General features: G+C 40.5%; 1 protein-coding gene across 1 annotated transcript in view; it reads right to left on the bottom strand.

Annotated features, from left to right (window-relative positions):
* Positions 1-374: 374 nt before the first annotated feature.
* The window catches only part of vaspb (vasodilator stimulated phosphoprotein b), a 28463-nt gene continuing 6119 nt past the window's right edge, over positions 375-22718 (bottom strand). The window contains 14 exon segments of the mRNA XM_083886232.1: positions 375-1828; positions 1918-1975; positions 2775-2844; positions 5166-5222; positions 5378-5417; positions 5511-5538; positions 5684-5735; positions 5934-6076; positions 6543-6856; positions 7249-7361; positions 8521-8543; positions 8546-8601; positions 9292-9472; positions 12555-12726. Coding sequence (XP_083742358.1) covers positions 1794-1828; positions 1918-1975; positions 2775-2844; positions 5166-5222; positions 5378-5417; positions 5511-5538; positions 5684-5735; positions 5934-6076; positions 6543-6856; positions 7249-7361; positions 8521-8543; positions 8546-8601; positions 9292-9472; positions 12555-12726 — 1342 coding nt within the window. The 3' untranslated portion in view covers positions 375-1793.

Here is a 22718-nt window from a genome sequence, read left to right as displayed (position 1 = left end):
TTGTTTTTATAATCAAAATCAGCAGGGGGAGGCACACAGAAACAGCCATTAGCTGCTCACATTTCTATCTCCATTTCAGTACAACACTTCACGATTAAACATTTCAATAGTTTTCTATAGATGCATGAAGTTCAAACAGAGGAGGCAGAAATACCAGCAGGGGATAAGCCTCATTTTTGCCCTGGACTCGAATCACCTACATTAAAATGTTCAATCTAGTGTATAAAGACACCTTGAGTTTCTAATACACATTTCTACTAAAGCGCAAAATAAAATATCTCATACTGGACACCGCTAATTTTTGTTCAAAATCCTGAATTCAAAGAAACATTGCAACACGTTGCAAAAGATGACTCAAGACAAAGCAGTGCATTTTCAAGAAGCAGCTGTATTTGACTATAAAGGCATTTCTAATCCAGTGTCTCTAAGCTGTTTTCTTAATATTTCAGTGTAAAAAGCCTAGACTCTATTAGAAAAAAGAAAGTCAACCCAAAATAACATTTCATAAGAAAACAATCATTGAAAAAGAAAAAGGAAAAAAACAAAACAAATCCCCATTCACCAGTTACTTCAATTAAAATAGAAACACCATTTCATTTTTGCTAACATTTTCCCTCAAAACAAATATATATTTTTCCTTATATATATATATTTATCTATATATATTTATTCTCAAGGCAGTTGGTCATGGCCAAATTAATTGACCTCATCATGGCCATATTTTATGTTTCAAAGTTTGAAATAGCTAGAATGGCAGAAAATGACTAGTGGAAGCACAGTGTAGCAGCAGCACCACACTGGCCGACAAATAATATTTCATTTTGAGTAAGAGGGAATAGTCTGTCAAAGCAGTGTGGCACGCAGGCACACTTCCTCTGGAACAAGTGCAATGCAAAGAGAATACATTTCTCACACATCATAAAACTACAACACACTCCTCTTTCACAGCACTCGGGTTGTCCCGTCTTTTCCCCTCGGCTCGTCTCCTCTTCCTCTAAACTTGTCTGCCTTGCAGCAATGAAGTATGCTGTTTTTAGTTCTTAACCACTGGCAGGAGCTTCAAGTCGACTTGATGGAGGGTCACTGCAGTCAGGGAGGTGGGGTGTTTGGTCCATCCTCGATTGTAGTTGTTTGCTCCACCTCTAACTACCATTGGAGGCAGTGTATTGCTCGAGGATGTCTAAGCAGAAATAACTGTTGCAGTGTTTGAGGTTGAACAATAATTTGGCCAAACGAGCACAAGAGAAAAAAAGTGATCTCAGCATGTCAGCATTTTGCACTTACAGTAAAAAAAAATGTGATTAGTAACTCGTCCCTGAATACTGAAGACTGCTCTATCAGTAAATGTTTTGTCTGATAGCAGAGGGGGAGAAGACACAAGTCGCAGGATTTCTGCAGAAAAAGAGGGCAATGATGAACAGGAAGAGAAAGTGGCTGCAGCCACATGCTCTGAGTTGCTTCAGATGAGTAGAGCACATATAGGACACAAGGGACGGTTGAATAAAGAGAAGTTATGGGACAGACAGCATCAGCGCTGCGATATCTGAGTGATCATCGTAAGTGCCGGATGGCAACATTAGGAAGTTCCCTGGATTACCATTTACATGAAGTGTATATGCATGTTCTACACATCAGCAATTATGCTCACATGTCAGAGAGAGAAGAGAAAATGTCTAGGTGAAAAAAAAATCCCTGGGCTACATGGGAGGGGGGTGCAGTGGAGGAGAGCGCCCAGCAGGCTTCAACCACCTCCATCTATCGCAGCCCTCCGTTACACCTGACACTCAGCAGAACTATGTGCTTCTCTTTTGCAGCTCCTGAATAAAGGCTGTGAAAAAAGCAGAGGTGACACTTAACCACCTGGAGTACTTACACAGAAGCAAAATTATTTCAAATTATTTTTTAGAGAAAACTCACCTCCAATAATTTCCTCCTTGACTTTTTGTAATTCCTTCCGCACCTCCTCAAGGATTTCCTGCAGAAAAACGTTAAATCTGTTGGTCTTGGTGCACAAATATGTTACACGAATCAGAGAATGGGTTTACATGCACTAGCCACCTTGTGTGTATGTATAAGGTTTGGATAAGGTTGTGGATCTCTATATATGTGCAGCAGGAGGGAAATATTTCTGTTCTCAGTGTGGACTGATGATTTCTTAAAAGGTCGTGTGTAATATTTAGGGTGGAATTATTGGCAGAAACTGAACATACTACAGAGAATGCCATATTTCCACAGCAGCCCAATTGGACAAACTAGCCAGAATGTGTTTCACATTTTGAAGTGGAAGCTCACTACAAACAAAACGGAACATCCTTTCTGTTCAACAAAGGCACCCACATTTTTAAGATGTGATTGGGGAGGAGCGAGCAGAGGAGGCCTCTGTTTATTACAATCTGCAGTCTCGCCATTAGATGTCACCAATTCTTACACACTGCACCTTTAAAGCTGGACAATATGAACAACAATTAATATCCCAATACATGTCAGATAAGTAACTGACTTTTAATCCCACATGAAAGGTAAATAAACCAATTCATTGTCCTTTTAAACTTGTTCTTTGGGCAGAAAATGACAAGAGAAATATTTTACAAATCTAAGGTAAAACATTCAAAACAAATGTGTAAAATATATTATTGTATTGTAATTAATTGTTGCCTGGTCCAAGGATTTCTAGGTGTATTGAGATAGAGGATATATTTTTTCCTTGAGTGGGTGTGCGTTTAATCCAGCTCCCTCCTTCAGCAGCAACTCTTATGTGGTGGACAGAAATGTACCTGTTTCATTTTCTCTAAATCTGAGTCATCCACTCCACCCGCATCATTACTGTTGCCTGCAGGCTTCGCCCTGTGAGAAGACAACATAACAGACAAATGCAGACAGTTATTTTATGTCCCTGTGTTTCCCCAGACAGTCAAGAAGGTCTGTGGCACTGGCACAGGCAAGGCCCACCGTTGATCAAGCTTATCACCATAGTACCAGAGGGTTGAAGGGAGAGCAAAGCAAAAAGTACATCAATGTATACACACCTGCAGATGCATTGTCATATCAAAGTTAACAATAGAGGAATTACACACACAAACACACACATACACATACACACCACCCTGTGCCGGCAGAATATGAAGTGCAAAAGGAGATAGAGCCCACACACAGCCTGGCTAACTGTGTGTCTGAAAAGCGTGTAGTCACCTCCCACTTCCGAGAAGTGTGACCACATGTAGATGAAAATGACTCCGTGCACAATTGGATAGACCTACAACCAATCAGACCAATGATCTGTATAGAACACGAGTTAAAAAAACGTGCTTGCTGTAGTTTTCTAGGGGCGATCTCATGATGGTGTTAAACAACTTTCGCTCCATGGAGCAAGTCACTTAAAGCGGAACTAGATCGGAAGTTCCTATTATCGCTGTTTTTTTTGGTGTGTATCTGCGTCATTACCTTGTTTATGAAGCCTGACGGTTCGAAACAAACAGTTCAGCCATTGCTGAGAAAGTTGTGTTTTATTGTAATCTCGGGGCTCAACGAGATCACTGAAAATCCCGTTAACGTTACGTAAGCAGCGGTTCTCCTGAACAACCGATCGTCCTGCTCCGGGCGGTAGTCCGGGCACATCCGGTTGCGTACATTGAACCGCAGAAGAAGAATAACGTCCGTTGTGGAGGTGTTTCACGAGCAACAGTGTCTTCTGACTCTGGGTCTGACTCCGGTTTAAAGTCATAAAGAGACTGCGGCGGGGAGTCGTGACGAAGCTATTTTTAAACACTGTTAAAACAATGTTTTGATAATGAGTAGCAATGCATCCACCGCTCCAGAGAGGGAGCTGCGCTTCTGAGAGCTGACGTCATAGATTACGTCACTTCCAGATACCTGGCCAATCACAACACAGGTGGGAAGGCTCTACGCTGGCTGGCCAATCACAACACACTCTGTCTTCTCGGGCGAGATTTATGGCTAAAAATAGCATGACTGACAAGCGCTTCGAAAAGGACAGATTTCAATCGGCTCGTTTACATCAACTAGGAGGATTTTGACCATAAAAACAACTTAATATATGTAAGTAGACCTCCATAACTCACATATATGTGCAACAGGACCACTCTATGTGACCTTTAAAGGTCCCATATTATATCCTATTTCTCCAAGTTAAACTAGTTCCCTGGTGTCCCAATGAACATGTCTGTGACATGCTTTGGAGGATGAAGCACCACAGCAGTTCAATCACCCTGCCAAAACAGCCCTGTTCAGAACGCTTGGTTTAGTAGCATCTCTTTACAAAAAAAAAGTATAACAAAACTTAAGGGACAGGAAATGACATCAGCCACAGAGGCTACTGGGAGCTAACAGCAGTTAGCATTTAGAAAAGTGATGATTTGCAGGCTCTAGCAGACACATTGCTGTCATATATGCATGTATCCACTGGACACATAAATCCTCTGAGGCTGGACGTTTGTGTAGGACTCTGTGCTGCACTGTGGGGTCAAGAATAGCACTTTTTGCAGAATTCCAGTTTTTCGGATGCCATTGCCCTCGCCAGCACTCTCGCGTGTTATACAGACAAAGCGGAGCTTCGTGACCAACAAAAACATGAGTGAGTCACCTTTTTTCACATTTGCCGACTGGTAGGGCCACCAGAGTCCCAAATATAAGGATTTAAATGACTAAAAAGTTGATTTTGCATAATATGGGACCTTTAAGATGGAAGCAACAAAATCGAAAGACAGCTGCTCTTCAGTGGCCACCGAGATGGATGTATACAAAAGCTGCTAGATGTTGCTTGTCTGTCATCATAACCTTAAGCCTGCCTCCAACATATTTTGTTTTTGCATACAATTAACCCTTCGATTCTAATCCCTCACACAGCATTGAGACAATATAAGCTAAGCCATGATCCTGTTCACTTGCAGCCACCCCAGCACTTGACACAAGAATAAACAATCACACCCTGATTTCTTCTGATCTTATTATTCCCTTTCCAGGGAAACGCACAGCTCGTACACCTACAGATACAATGAGTGTATGCCACTGTCTGATCCATTAAGTGGTGCTATCAACTGTTATGAATGCTATGTCAGCACATGGTTTGCAGCAGTATTACTGATCCTGAAGAGAGAAGAAAGACAAAGGAAGCTAAAGGTCACGATTGAATGGGACAGCATGTATACCTGAAACTTTGGGACACTGGGGAAGTGGAGTCCATGTTCTTGGAGATGGAGTTATTCCTGTTAGTGAGACACACATACTCTCCTCTTAGAATGGAAATGAAAAGACATTCACACTTGTCTACAGACACACACTGATGGGACAGACTCCACGCTCTGAAAAAGAGTTCAGGGTTGCAGATTTATTGCCAGTGGTGGCACAGAGATGAACATACCTGGCCATGGACGATTTTTCCCAAGGTCTTCTCAGTGTGTCTGTGAGGGAGGACAAACTAGACCAGTTAGCAAAAACTGTTTCTGACCATTTCATAGAATTAATATCACAATTATTTTAGGTTTGGTTCTTACCGCTTTGACCTTGAGGCTCTGAATCATCCTGTTTAAAAAGACAAACAAAGAGTGAGACCTTGTGTTAGGACCGATTAATATTCAACCGGAGTCTATTTTGTTGAATTATGCATCACTGAAAGCATTTGGTCACATTGATAAACATTATTTGATTGGTGGGTTTGTTTCCTTACATGATCTTGTGTTTTAGCTGTTGGCTTCTCTCCAGTGTCTGTAGCTTTCCTCCTGATAAGAAAAAGGTATTACATTAAGTCACACTATCAATGAGCTTTAAATAGACAAGACACATTATATTATGAATTTTAAACATGACTTGACAAAAGACAATTGTGTGGAACCTGAAAACCCAGTAATCCTAAGTATCTGTTTTTCGAATGCAAGCATGAAATGTTTCAATATCCTGACTGCAAATTTGTCACCCACCTTCTCGCTAGGATGGCACTCATCTCACCCATTAGACCGCCTCCCCCGCCTCCCCCTCCTCCGCCTCCTCCGCCCCCTCCAGAAGCAGAGCTGCGGGTGGAGTCACCTCTGCCTAGTGAAGCTGTAGAGCCCGAATCCTCCTGCTGAGGGCAGCAAATGGCAAAAAGATGAAGATGGGTCAGACAGACACCGTTTAGGCATGGTGACTCAAACACTAACACATGCAGTCAATACAGCTCTATAAGTAGCAACAACTTTATGAAACTTTGCTTTCGTCAAAGAACCAGCAATACTGTTTTCAGCTGTGCTATCATAATTGCATGGTTTTCAAGGGTTTTCTAATCATCCAATTACCTTCTAACGCGATTAGCAAACACAATGTACCATTAGAACACTAGAGAGATGGTTGCAGCTAGAATAATTGTTTACCACATTAACAATGTAAAGAGTGTATTTCTGATTAATTTTAATGTTATCTTCAATGTTATCTTTTCCTTAAAAATAAGGACATTTCTAAGCGACCCCAACCTTTTGAACTGAAGTGTATTCATCACACAATCATGCACAACATAGATTTCTCAAAATTGTAGACTGTTTTGAGACACTCACCTTGGACACTTTGCGAAGTTTTGCTCCTGCTAACGCAGCTGCCAAACCACCAAGGCCACCACCACCACCACCACCTCCTCCACCACCTCCTCCTCCATCACTACTTCCTCCCCCTCCTCCTCCACCACCACCGTCAACTACTGGAGGGGGTAGAGGTGGTGCTGGAGGAGGCGGTGGTCCCGGAGGGGGAGGAATCCCAGGAGCTGGAGGGGGGCAGGGGGGGGCAGGGGGGCCAGAGATTAGAGGTGGGGCCGGTGGAGGAGCGGGACCTCCAGAGACCATGGGTGGAGGTGGTGGAGGTGGAGGAGCAGGGGCTAAAAGACAAAAAGACCAGAGACAGACCATCAATAATTATCAACATACAGTATGATTTAGAGGATGAAAGCAGTGATCCAAAAATTACATACTGCAGCTTTAACTCAGATAAAACTGCATTAGCAAAACATATTTTCAATTATTGTATTTTCTATTTTTTTCTGTTTATACTCTAGCACCATGAATTATTATACTTCTATGACACAATATGCCATGCCTTCAAACTGCTGACATACAGTCTGACGCCAACTGTGACCAGGATTTGATTAGATGTCCTGATGTAAAGCTGTCATGTGGAGCCACAAGAAGGATTACACAAAATGAGAGGATGGAGACCAAACTGTGGTGCAGTTAACTATAGTTCTGTTGATCAGCCCAGGTGTTCCCTGACCTGCAGCTATTTGTCTCTCCCTCTCCATTCGCTCTCTTTCCTGTCGTTCTCGCTCCTGTCGTTCTCTCTCCTGCCGCTCCCGTTCCTGCTGTTCCAACCTCTGCTGCTCCAACCTAGAAGCAAACAAACACATCTGTCAGTCTGCGAGTCAGTGCATAAGCTGGCTGGAGAGTGCATAAGTTATGATATTTCGTTTGTGTGTAGTCACAAACTAGACATCGCAATATCCAAGATAATGTCAGACTAAATACTGAATTACTAAAGCAGCAGTCTTGTTTTTTATGGATCTGTGTCTAATCCCATGCAGTGTTTGCCAACTGTGACCATAAAAATCACATTTTGTACTCCATATACCGACATCTGTAAAAGGAAGAGATGGATTTCATGGCTTCTGATTAGTCTACCACTGAAAGAAATGTCCACAGCTGGACTCAGTGGCCTAATTCAAACTGTCTCAGTTTGTTTTACTGCTCCCCGCCCCCCCCAGCACATCTGCCGCTCACAACAGCTGTATGAAATGTACACATACACCCACTCAAATAAACACATGCACACACATGGTTTAAAGCTTAGGTAGTATGTCCATAAATGGGGATTGGGGTGGAGGAAACCAGGTCCATAAACATGTCACAATATTTTGATACTAATGAGTATACATGTGGTACTTAAAACTAAAAATCAATGGAATAACATCCACCAGTGCCATAATTTATGCTGGTCTTTATAGGTTTTAATGGCTGCTTTAAGCAGACACTGGGATAGACCGTCCCTCTGATCTATTCCGAAGCCTCACTGTGTAACATATTATTTTTTAGTTGAAATTAGACGACATGGCACCAAATACTGTATATGAAGGTGACCACAATGCTGGAGGAACAAACAGATGGGTGGAGAGAGGCTGGGGTTGATGTGAAAGGTGTCCACGTTTCTGCCTTTTTAACCTTTAACCTATAGAGGCTGACTGAGGGTTTAGCAGTGTCTTGCTAATGCCATCAAATCCTCTACATATGCCTGTGTGCAAAACCGTGCCAGTAGGACAACTACAGAGCAACAACAGCTTTAAATGCTATTGATTGTCAAGGAACTACTTCTTCTTTAACAAATCATAACGCTGCTGTCATTGAACAGCTAAATTGATGATTCTGACATTGCTCATCACTGCTTCAGAGCACATGCAAGCAGATTCACGCTCAAATGCTAGCAGGGTTTTATGAGGAAATACCAAAGTAAAAAAAAAAAGGTGTGTAGCATTTTGATGTAGTCGGACGTTACCTCCGCTGCTGCTCCAGCTCTTCTGGAGAAGCTCTTCTGGAGATGGACCATTTGACACTGGGCGGGGGAGGGTTGCATAGCCTGCAAAATAACACAACAAATAATTACAACACAGATTAAAAAAAAAAGATTAAAGAACATGGGATTAGACATTGCTGCAAGTGGATTTAGCAGCCCCTCTAACAATCCCTCTCCACTGATGTGGTCTCATTTCTGTGCACTCATCGTCTTTTCATGCATTTGACTGCACACAGTCTGAGGACTGCAAGGACAGCCATGATACAAAGACAATAATGTGTGATTTATTAGGCAGGACTAATGGACATTATTGATTCGCTTTTTCAGTAGCATTGACGCTACATAACATTAAAAAGCAGATGTTGACCGTCGCATTACATTTTCCATTTTATGCAGACAATTATTAAGAAAATGTGAAAAAACTAGTGATGACAAAACATATTTTATTACTGTAAAAATATCTGTTATTCATTTCAAATTTACAGTTTTTAAAATACCTCATAAGACTTTTTAAGACTATTTAAGGGCCTGAATTTTCCCAAAATTGATTTGTCAACTTTCCTTTTATTTATTTTTTTATTTTTTTTAAGACCCCATGGACACCCCTGTATAAAAATATAATACTGTGCATGAAAAAAAGGGAAGTACAAGGTGTTTCCTGAATAAGGTCTGATCAGTGGTAAGCAAACAGAAAATTCCATGCTGAGGCTACAACCACCAGTGAGATAGAGAACCTTGTGAGAACTCATTCACCTGCATCTGCCATGGAGTTGAGCACCTCCACAGCGTGAGCCATGCCGTTGGCAAATAGAGCGGCGTCCTCCTTGCTCCCAAAGTTAAGCCCCCACACCTGTCGGGCATCTCTCCACTGGTGGAAGTTGGGTGTGGCCTGGTTGTATTTGAGACCTCTCACAATCGGACAGTTTATAACCACCTAGGTTAAGAAAGAGAGATATTTGATCAATAGAGGGATCCATTCAGTGGAGCTGGTGAGCACTTCTAGTTGTTTGTTCTACACTCACATAAATGATGATAGTTACTAAAGGCCACATTTGAAAATACCCAACTGAGTCCAGTACTGCAGTTCAGAAGTTTAAAATAAATAGCCCTGAACAGTAGCTTGTACGGGTTATTACTTAACTGGAAAACTATTTAAAAAATGCATAAACCCACATCCCTGACTGACTGTATAAAATTACAGTGTGTGCTATATTTTTGTTGGATAATCCTGGTTCAAATTTCACCCAGCAGGTGGCGTGAAGTCTATGAACAAAGAAGAAGAAAAAAAAAATGTTCTGGATTTGAGCGCTGCCTGAATGTGCTGACACACCATTTCAGTATTTGTTTAACAGCCTCTGGATTCCACAGAGCAGACAGGAGGAGAGGAGACCCTGTCAGTGTGAATATCAGAGGCAGGCAACACACACTTTGAAAAGTAAGGTAGTGAAGTTCAGCTGCCAGCACAGACACTGATATTCTAAACAGTAACGCGACACAATCCTGTCAAAAAGGCAACAGGAATGGTGCAGAGGATGCGACCAAAGATAAAGAGTTTATTTTAAAGTCAAATATAGCCACTTAAAAAGCCTAAACGCCAGCAGTAAAAACTCTATGGTGCCAGTTGTGTTTTCAGTGTATTTTAATCATCCAGTCCCACAAGGAAAGAAAACATAACTTGAAGAGACAGGCATAAAATCAGTAAAATGTACACACACACACACACACACACACACACACACACACACACACACACACACACACACACACACACACACACACACACACACACACACACACACACACACACACACACACACACACACACACACACACACACACACACACACACACACACACACACACACACACACACACACACACACACACACACACACACACACACACACACACACACACACACACACACACACACACACACACACACACACACACACACACACACACACACACACACACACACACACACACACACACACACACACACACACACACACACACACACACACACACACACACACACACACACACACACACACACACACAAGGAGGGAAATTCAGCCACCCCAACTTCTCTCTCATTAGCTCCCTGCTGCTCTCACCCACCTACAATCCTAAACCATCAGACACAAATACAGAGCTCCTTATTGGGTATCAGGCTTCACCCTAAATTGTCACAGGAAATGGTTGAACGGGTCTAACTAGCTCACAGGAAACATCATCCACTTTAAGTCGCGTCTCCGGGGAACACTTTGGCATCCTGAATGTTTTAAGAAGGAGAGACTGAGGCAGCAGAGAGAGGGGCGCAGTCAAGAATAGACCCACCCAGACTCAGTTTATCCAGGCTTTTTAAATTAGATCCTGACCACCTTTATCTGCTGAGTCAAAGTGTGGCGATAACATCAAAAGGAAACTGGTTTGTTCTACTTTTCTGAATGGTTTACGAACTCGCCCATTATGCCCAAAATGCCTATCCACAGTCCGTCCACATAAAGGGTGAAGTCAACTGATATTTATTTTTATTTTAATCACCCAGGCTAATTTGGAATCAGAATCAATTTTATTGCCAAATGCCAAGAATTTGACTTGGTGTTCAAAGTACACTGCAGGAAAATCTGTGTGTGGCTGGGCTTCTTGATATTTTCAAGCACACAGATCCAAAAGACTTGTCTTGTGCTTTTTGGCCCCGAGTATTTTATCTGAGTTTTATTTAGTTTTAAAACAGACCAGTAACAAAATATAATTCAAACACAATGATGGTCACATTCAAATTACTGTATGAAGTGTATGAAACCAGGTGTGGACTAAATGGCTGCAATGTACTGTAATAACGTACAAGGTGCCCAACACAGCAATTTTTATACAAAGTAAACATGTTCTTGGTTTTGATTCTCAGCTTCATCTAAGAATCTGTGGAGCTTTTATTTATTTTCTCTCTCTCTATTACAAAGCACAAACCCCACTGGCCATAGCGTTTTTGTTCTGATAAAAAACAAACAAGTGTTGTGTCAAGATGAGACATTTGAGCCAGGGAGGGACAATAAAACCACAGCACCTTATTCTACTGACTTTACAATTTATATAAAAAAAAAAAAAAAGAAGAAAACGTGTATGTAGAGGTGGTGTGAGCCTGGCCCTGCTAAAACTGTGAACTCCACCAGTCTACTGTAATATCATACATTTCCATTCACAGTTAAGTTGAGCAGACTATGCTGTTCAGCTGGACTACTGCTCTTGGTCACAGTAAATAAGCACGATTGGGTGGCAGGAAACGTTCAACTTGTTAGTATCAGGCAATTTCTAAGCAACTACTACCACCCATTAACTTAAGAGCATATAATCAATCTCATTGTCCGTCCAAATAATGTAGGGGCCTGAATTTTGCCATGTTTTTGTCACCGAGTACTGGATTCTTCTATTATTTCCAGGTATTAACCAGAGGTGTGAACTGTGGCACGTGCTGAGAACCCAGGCCAGAGTGTACAACTCTGGTACAACAGTAGGTATACATGCAGTTGTAGCTCGACTCCAAATTGCATTATCAGGTTGTGATGATCTGACTTTGCATAGTACTATTTTTTAAAATTAGATTTTTAATTTTAAGGCAATAATTTGTTGGGGTTTTCTTCTAATGCCAATGTAAACGTACTGAGTGTCAAGTGAATAACCGACTGATGAATGTGCAGCATTAAAAGAGAGACAGACGACAATGCCCCGTAAAGAACAGCTGATAAAAGGGCTAGTCACAAAGCTCTAGTGTGTGGAGTAACAACATTAAAGAATGGGGACATACAAAGACTGAGTGTCTCAAATTTGCTTGCTTCCTCATACACCCACAGACGCCGATGGGGCAGATCATAGAGACAGATGAATGAGGTAAAGACAGTCACATACAGTCACACTTACAGAGATAAAGTCAACCAGAAACACACGCACACATGCCCCAAACATGCAGTTGTTCAGGCACACACACACATCACCAAAGCTGAAGGATTTACCTGCTGGTCTGTCTGCATCTTGCGTCCCACTATCCTGAAGGCATTGGTGGTGGGGTTGTGATAGATCTGGACTCTGCTGAATGCCTGGGCTCCAGCACCTGCCGGCATCCACTTCTTATTGCCATCGTCATAGATCATCACAGTGGCCCGAGCCTGGCAAATACTCGACTCACTGGAAGAGATGCAACAAAAGGAAGGACAGGGTTATAATGACTCAATCAGTATACAGGGTATCTGCAGGTTTCAGCAAGTAAAATTTAAGACTTTTTAAGACCTTTTTAATGCCACCTTGAATGAAATTTAAGACCAAAAACACTATAAATATAGGTGATAGTTGTGTGTCAGTGATACTCAGTGCTCTGTGGTTCAATAGCTGTACGTACACATGCAGTTTAACTGCACGTTTCCAACCAAGTATACAAAAAAAGAAAAACATATATAACAATAAATAAGACCTTTGAGTAATGTATTTAAGACCAGCATATTTTTTTAAGGATGCAGGACACCCTGGTATATGATACTGGCAAGTGAGATCCACATGTTTTTTGCCAAAAACAAACCCTGCATGCCAACGATGAAACCTTTAAGGTGTCTAAGCCTTCAAAATACATCCGGCAACTGCAAGATGAAAGTATAGCCACAAATTAAACCACATAGGTTTGCGGTAGTGACTGCAAAATCCTACACACTGCACACCCAAGAAATATATGATCATGTGATCTCCGTGGTTGTTACCACAGACATTTGCTTTATTAGCCCTGAGAAATGGCAGCGATTAGCAGATTCTGACACTGGATTGTTTTTCATTTCCATTTTCTGTGACAAGTGCTTCTAAGTAATTATCTTTAACTTTTATTTTGCATGCAAAATCAAATGACCTCATCTATAAAAGCTAAAAATAAATAAAATGTCAAATCTACTTTTATTAATCAGCATTTAATAAGGGTGAGATTGTTGTGTGTAACCACAATTTCCTATTATTTTAGCAGTTTGAAATGTTGTTAAATGTTAATTGTTAGTGGTGTGGACTGCAGCTGAAAGGAAATGAGCAAACACGAGGGGAGGTGGAGGATGAAGTTGAGACACCGGAAGGACAAACGGACCAAAAACACTCACATTGTAAACAAATGTTGCTGAGATGAGAGCCAGTCATTCCAGAGTAGCCTGGCCCCTTCTCATCTAACCCACACCATCAGTACATGTGGTAGTTTGTGAACTTTGTCTTACTTTATGATAATAAATGCAGTCAGTGTTTACAGTCTGTGTAACGAGTGGGTTAAAAGTAGGGTAAAGCATATGGATAAAAAAAATCTAAGAAATAAATCACCACATTTTTAGATGCATATTCAGGGGGCTGAATTGAAAAACTAAAGACTGTTGAACTGAGAAGAGAAAGATTAAGAAAAAGATTAGCTTGATTCTAAACAAAATGGGAGGCAGAGACAACAATGGTGGCTGACAAAGACAGGAAGTTGTGGCAAACTCTGCCAAAGAGGCAAGGCTCTGGAATCTTCCACCTGCTCTACGTCAACCTCCAAATACTTAAGAAAAAAAAATAAGAAGGGGAAGAAAAAAACAGGCCCATGTGCTTTGAGATCAATGACAAAACATTTATTTATAGTCCCTTGCAGGCAGAATACACACAAGTTACCACACATTCAGGAATGTCTGGCCTGTACACAAGCAAGTTTAGTCTAAGGTGCACATGCAAACACCTAACAGAAAAACATTTGCAAGTTCCTGTTATACACAAACCTACAGACAATGTTCAGTGACCTCAACATGACTTGCTTAAACAAATGACTACCAACCTAAGCATTATGATCATGCACATGTATGTGCAGCACGTCCAACCTACTACTTAGAAACAACACCACAGGAAACACCAAATCGATGCTGTGTTAATAGAGAATACAGAGAGTTAGAGGAAGACAGACAAACAAAGGCGGTTAACTGTCAATTATAATGTTTTTTTAAACACCCCCCCACCCCCCACCCCCCACCATGTCCCTGTAGTCCCCTAATCCATCTCTTCCCTTCTCCGTCCATCTGTCCGGCCCATGATACAATCTGCTACTTCCTATGACACAGCACCAAAGCCACAACCTACTTCCTGCTGCCAGCACTGCCTAATAAGGCCTTTCCCTGCCTCAACACACGTACAAATACACAACATTTCCCTCCAAGTTGATAACTTTTAAATTGAAACTTGTTTATTCCTGGTATAAAATGTGTGTCACTCACACACTCACACACTCACACACTCACACACTCACACACTCACACACTCACACACTCACACACACAAAGAGTGTGGTTTACAATTTCACAGCACATGAGAGAGCTTAGGGTTTTGTGTCACAGAAATATATATTACATGTTATTGTGACATTCGGCACATGTCTAATATGTGTGCCTACGGTTAATGTTTGCTGAGGCTTATAATAACTTTATCTCCTCTATACATTTGGGCATTTTGTACATCCGGTTACTTTTTCTTTTCCTTCTTTTATTTTTTAACTTATTTGGTAAATAAGTAAATTGTGTCTAATTTATAAATGATCAATCTCAAACATTTCAGAGAGAAAGGCCATTACTGTCCTGATTCCTGTAATGAAGCAGAATCTTATTTTAGACTTGTTTAGACTGAAGAGAGAGTCAGGACCCTCTAGTATAAACAAAAATCACTAAGACATATTGTAGTACGATTTGGGAAGAAACTGGCGTTGGTCGACATAGCACTGGAAAAGTTCCCGAAGGTATGCGATGCATGTTGTAAAGAGTTGACTCACTCTATGCAAAAATAGAGGTGGACTGATAAAACTGGTCGGTCCAGTAAACTACAGGTGTTACTATAGTTTTTTGCAGACGTGTCATCTCTCTGCGTGTCAAACAAACTCTATTACAGAAATACAGCAAAGATAGGATTGATGTCACTTTTGTTGTCCATATAAACAGTCTCATATATAATTTAGTAAGTAATGGAATTGGAACACAGCAATTGAAAACTGAAAAAAACTGGTCCAGTCATGCAAATACAAAATTTGTGTATATGTGTATGTATGTATGTATATAAATATATACACATATTCATATATATATATACACATATACATATATACATACACATATGTGTATATATTAGATTTTACAGGTCAAATTTCAGTTTTATATTCACCGTGTAAAGGATTTAATGGTGCATTAATACATGATGATGAAAACAGGGGCTGCAATGATTATTCAATGAATCAATTATTAATGGATTACTAAATAAATCGTCAATTTCTTTGCTAATTGATTTATATTTTTTTATATTGATATATATTTTTGCAAATAAATTATAAAAAGTGAATAATTTTGGTTTGTGGACAAAAAAAAGATATTTGAGAACATCATCATTTCCAAGTTTGAGAAAAAACGATCAACTAACATTTTACAGACCAAACAAATACTCGATTAAGCGAGAACATAAGTGATGATGAAATAATCGTTATAATTCATAATTTGCAGCCCTACTGAAAATATCTTACTATTTTCTAAGGCAGCGTGATGACTTCTGAATCAGATTTTTAATTTGCATAGCACACAGGCACAAACATAATAAAATAATGGCAGCCTTTGTAATTTGTCAATTGTTCCTTATCTGCAATTTGAATCTACATAGTCATTTGTAGGATGTAAATATTAGACAATTACTAATTTGGTTTTAGTATTTGAGCTCAGATGAAAAGGAAGATTTTTCAACAGTACATGGAGAAAGTATTTACGAGGGGGGGTCGAACAGACTGGCAAATGTCAACACATTCACTGTGACCTTACAGCCTCAGCAAGCACAGGCCTGTCTGTGCACTGGTCATTTCAAGCAAGTGAAAACCGCTAATTAATTCTACAACAAATTCACTGCTGTAGCATCCTCTGATCTCATCTGCATCAAGCATGCTGTTGATGTGCGGGACAGAGAGGGCTTACGGGAACTGGTAGGGGACAGGGTCTCTGGACTGGGAAATTGATGCATATTTAATGCCGGAGAAAGCGGGAGCTCAGAAGTGAGACCATGAGTGAGCAGATGCATTATTGATAGAACTACAGACAGACTAAAACTCTAAAAGCGTGCGGCTCACGCGCACGAAGACAATGGCACACGCACACAGCATCACACCTGTCAACCTGTCGACACCCATGTCCATGTGCTAAGCTGACCCACTGAGAATAACCGGCTGCAGTAGACGTGTAGCTATATTTGACAGTACTGCATAGTAGCACTGGAAAAAACAACAGTACACATTGCCAAAAAAAAAAAAAATCTAACCCTGTCCTTCCTTAGACAGAGACACCAGTCCTCCACAACGAGGATGCTGGCGCTGGCTGTGTGGAGCAAAGCTAAGTGTCCAGTTGACTTAAGAGGTTTTCTCTTAAGCACAAATAGGTCACTGGCCAATGCTCCGAAGGGAGGGATTTGAATCACAAACCTTCAAAATACCTCAGGCAACCTCCCACTACAATGCTTTGGCACATGTGAATGTCCACCAGGATGATATGCAAAGTGCATTCAAAGTTAGAAATAAAGATATACAAAAATTAATCCACCCTCTCCCCATTCCTTGGTTTGGAAGCTTGCGTGAGTCGCTCATCCCTCTGTGGTGCTGTGGTCAGGGAGGAGTTAACAGGAAACTAAAGTGCATGGCTAGGGCACATGTTCTCTTGGAAATGTCTGTATATGGCAGTGCTCACAGAGCTTTTCCCCAAATGTGCTGGCAAGTACAGTCAAGCCCAATAGCTCCGTCTCTTACCTCCTCCTCCTCCTCTTACCTGACCCTCCCACCAAGCTCATCTACTGATCTCTTCTTCCTACATCTTAATGTCAAAATCAAAACATTTAACCAAATATATCATTTTGTATAGTACTCATACATGCATAGATACATCTAAAACAATACTACTGTATATACGCTCGTGGTGATCAGACAAATAGTTGGGCAATTAATTCCATATTAATAATTTTAAAAAAACTCCACTGCTGTTGAAATTGTTGTTAAATTGATTCTAACCTCACTTTAAAATGGAAAATTAAAAAAAAAACGCAAGTTCAGTTCATAAGCAGTTTCTATTTTGCACCTGTGATGTGCTAAATAGTTTTCTAAATGGCCATCATGACAGGCAAGAACTCAAAGGTTCTGATTCTTAATTTAGCAAAAAATATAGCAACATGTGTCATATGTACAAAATGTAATTGTGAGTAAATGAGGTAAACAATAGCAACCCCCATGGAAAACAACAGTCTACAAATGTGAGTGCAGTGGGATTGACTGCTTCAGGAAAGTTTCTGCTGCCAACAGAACTGCAGCATCCCGACACAATGCAGACAGGAGCGCTGATGGTAACACTCATGTGTAATTCCTAACTCAGGAGGCTGTTTGTTTTAAGAACTTCCTGTTTTTGTGCTAAATAATACCACAGACAATGTCACTCAAGTAGTGACCACAGGTCAGTTCAGCTTAGTCCATTACCAAGGAGGAGAAAAAAATCACTTTGAAGGAAATTCTGTCCCAAAATGTATAGAGCCTCTCACAGTGCAATCTATTTTGGTTCAAACAGCGGATCCTTGCAGCTCTCCACCACACCTCTGCATTCAGGCTTCCCTCAGCCACAAATTGTACAGCCACATCAATAAGAAATATTGGCATTGATAAAAATCATGATCCACATTCCTAAAAATAACATTGCATACTTGGATTCATACTTGGATTGTGATATTTTTCTGAAACACAATGCTACATGGAGCACAGGCATCATTACTGAGGCTACGATGGAGCAGCCTGAAGTTACATAGCAAAGTCTAGACACGGAGTAATGCCATTCATCTTTGCCTTATCCGTCAAGCTTCTTCCTCCTAATACCACTATATGAAAATACCTTTTATTTTTTACTCAAAACTACAGCCAACTATCATCTTTAATGATGGTAGGGGTTTCTGATTTAATCTTGCCTTCAGGAATAAAGTGGATTGCTATTTGGTAGACGGGCTAAAAAGAATAGTAAATCCATCATGTAACCCAAACAATAACAAACAGCCATCTTTATGTATCATCAATTAAATAATGTTTTCTCTTTCCCTGCACACAAGATGCACTGTCAAATATGAAGCATGTGTCCCATTTGAATTAGTAAACCTTAGGTGGCCGTGCTGCACCTTCAAGAGCACACAGTGATTCATTAGTTGTTTTTCTCTTTCCCTGCAGTAAAAAGCATGACATTAAAACCAGACCAGGGCTAACAATAAGTCACTTAATGTCTGTGTAACCAAACCACTTCCTCCACAGCCTGATAAAACTAGACCACAACACCCCCCACAAAATTTTATTTTTTTATTTTTTATTAAAAGATTTATTTTATTGTAATTTCCCTCTGTAGAGGTAGATCTTTGTTTGGTTGTTATTAATGTGGATACATTTATTGTGCCAACTAATTTACACGTCAAGAGTGAAACTTTCACTTTCTATGACAACACGTTAATGGTTGACCCAAGACAACATTGGGAAAGTCACGTTGCAAAAGACACACAACTGACGGCAGAAGTGAGAATTCACAACCCATAACCCTGAGGTCATGAAGAGGGTAAAGCACTTGACCTCTGATGCCAAGTCGGACATGAGGAACCACAAAATAGCCTGTTGATGTTGGGCCTGGTCATCCAACAGTAGTGTCCTCACTCCACCCTCTGACCATGTGTGTAGCTCTTGGCTACCATCAGCTAGGCCTATAGCCGCAGTTCAATCATGTTTGCATGTTTACAGTTTGGTTTGGTATAGCACAGATACATCCCACCTCTCTTTACTTGGTAGGTAGGGCGTGTGCTGTGCCTGATGGCCACGTCAACAAGATACGTAGCTTGACGATAATGCACAACGACATTGAATGTGACACAACAGACAACACAAGTGACAACATCAAAGGACATCCAGCAGCTCGATTTTTTCCTGCTCGATTTGTGGCCGATTGTCTCAACAAGATGTCAAAACTTTGTATGAGATAGACTGTGGGTGTTTAAGAAACACTCGTTACAACGGGGTGCTTGTCTGTTGCCCAGTCAGCTAAATGTTGTGGGTCTAGCTCCACCCGTACCATTATTCTGGTACCCCAAAGGAAGGGTAACACAACCGGAACCGCTGAGGGCGGTTATTTTGGTACTATTCCTAATGGAAATGCAAAAAAACAAAAAACATTTACCATACTGAACTGTTCCACTCGACAGAAACACGCCATATATGACCCTGAATCTCATCCAACCAAATAAAATATATCTCATGAAAACAATTTGTTTTTCATGTCAACATTCAGTGACTATCAGTGACTTAATCAGTAGGTGCAAGATAAGCTTTCAGACTGCAAAGTACAGTTCCTCTGGTGACAGACACTTGCCTCATATATGTTAATATTTAGCTTGACTCGAGAAAGGAATCGTGGATCTTTCTAGAGAAAAAAAGATCTTATGGCTGTGTTCCTTTGTAACGGCTGTTTGTTGACTTGTCTTATAAAAGCATAATAAACATGAATATCTTTTGCTGACCAACTGTTCATCCAAATGATCCTGTACTTCGGAGTTTGGTTTATAATGTATTTTTTCCTTTTTCCTTAAGAGACATTTTACATGTGCAAATTGTCTTTGTTCCAATTTACAATTCCATAATTTACATGGACGCAAAATTAAATAATCAAATTGTGGTGTGCGTACACAAGCAAGCGATCAGGACTCTTTTGATATTGAAGAAGCTTCACTTCCGCTTCCGTCGTAAACAAACGCTGCATTTGGCCAGCCCCTTCATTCATAATGACCCTCTGGTGGGTCATAATGACCCACGGAGGGTCCAATCCGGCCTGCGGGATGAATTTGTGAAAATGTAATGTCAAACACTATATATCCATTCCAGACACCTGTAAATTGTTTTGTGTCTTTGAAGATTCACTGTGATCTTGCACACGTTTAAATGATAAACATAGGCATAATATTGTTGAAACTGCACTTATTTTTCTCAAAAACTTTCAGTTTTTGTTGTTTATCGGTTATTATGCAAGTACTTTACTGGTCCGGCCCACTTGAATTCAAATTGTGCTCTGTGTGGCCCCTGAACTATAATGAGTTTGACACCTTAAAGTAAGTCGATTCTTAAGTCCAAGAGCCACTATAAACTCTGATCCTTTGCGAGTTTAATATCCAAAATAGATGTCCGACTACTATCTTTATGTGTGTGGTAGCATTAGACGCTTTAATCATTTCTAAAAGATTTGTCATGACAAAAAAAATGTTTTGTCTTCGGCTAAATATCCAACAAAGTGGTGTAACTATAAATAAGCATATTTTATGTATTGAATTCACTTCAAAGACATTTCCCTACAGTCATTATGTCACTTCAGCACGCTTAACTGAAATAGAATTGGACTGAAAAGAGGACTGAAAAAGTAGATCCCAGCTATATCTCCTCTGTTATCCTCACTCCCTTTTTCTTTGTCCTTTTCCTCATGCCTGTTCCTGGTCACACAGGTCCTAGCATGCTGCAAAAAAGCGTGTGCGTGCGTGCACACATACACACACACACTTGCTGTAGGCTACTGCTTTCTGCCTACACATGAGTCAACCACAAAGAAACAGTCATCTATCACAGCTATTCTTAAACTCCTCTTCTCAATACATTTGTCTGAAACTTATCAGATGTCTCCATCTCAAACTATTTCACCAAGAAAACCCTTCAACATTCTTTAGGCTCATACTTTGTCCACCATCGTTTAAGGGACAATGTGGAAATGTTAAATAGATAGACTTTCCGTTTGTTGATCACTTTAAAAGCCAAGATATATTCCTTCCTGCTTCTGAGGCAGCGTACGTCGGGTGCGTGTGTGTGGGGGGACACACAAGTGGCACACTCAATGCCCATATTTGGAACCATTTCACCTCTGTCCTCTTCACCGAGCTCAATTCCTTTTACAGGTTGGAGCATATCCTCCTACTTGGGCCAAAAAGGAGGCAGTCATAAAAAACAATCCAGCGAGAAAGACTCTCAGAAGCCTTAACTTGTACGCGCAACTTCTGGTTTGCACAGAAGAAATGATATCTTCACTAAACTCTGAGTCTAGGAGAGAATAGGTCAAGATCAAGAAGGAAACACCTATGTTATATTTCCAGAATCCCGCCAGCAAAGCATAGAGACATAAAGAACCCTGATCTCAATAGCATGGCATCATAGAGGATCACATGAGGAGACAAAACACCTGAAGACTAAATCTACAGAAGAACTGAGACCAGCTCTCCAAAATGAACGGAACATCATACCCACCGCGTTCCTTAAAATCATAGTTGAGGTGCACCAAGTAGTATTGGTGTTGCTTTAAAGCGTTGTTTGCACCAAATGTTGGACATTTGGATAATGTTAGGAACAAACTGTCCAAACAACGCTAGTTCTGTCACAGACTCAAAGATGTGCCTTACCAATGAACACAACTAAAAGATTGCGCAGTTCAGACTGCTCACTTACTGGTTTGAAAAGATACTTATTCTTATCATGCTTCTTCAAATGACCTTCACACAGAGTTTGCGGAATATCTAAAAAAGACCAAACTGCTACTCAGACTCCACGTTATCATAAAGGAGAACAACATGAGCTTCATTGAGCATCCAAATATTTATGTAGACAACATCATGTGCATCACTATCCATGCAACATTTCACGCTTTAGGGGTGGGAATCGCCCGAGACACCGCAATACAATATTATCACATACATAAATGTAAAAAAAAAAGAAAAAAAGATACAATATGATCATGATATTGCAAAATACAGAGGATTTGCAAATTCATTGCATATATGCATATGCAATATACTCACACAACAGCTCTAGTGAGAGGGAGAACTTGGCAACATCTAGTGGAGTGACACGTAAAACATGTTTTATGCTAATCCATAAAAACTTTAATGTTTATATAAAAACATCAGTTAAAAAATGATATGCTAAAAAACATCAACACTTGGTGTCTGAATCGCCATGCAAAATATCGCAATATTTCACTGTACCGATTTACCCACCAATCACCCATGCAGAACAGTCCCCAACAGAAAACTTCAAAACGAGTTCTCTTCCAATCTCCTTGTCAGGGATAAATCTTTAGTCCAGA

Source organism: Microchirus variegatus, assembly GCF_963457635.1.
Source record: "Microchirus variegatus genome assembly, chromosome: 3".
Classification (NCBI taxonomy): domain Eukaryota; kingdom Metazoa; phylum Chordata; class Actinopteri; order Pleuronectiformes; family Soleidae; genus Microchirus; species Microchirus variegatus.
The sequence above is the reverse complement of the archived record's forward strand: the minus strand, read 5'-3'. Positions and strand labels throughout refer to the sequence as shown.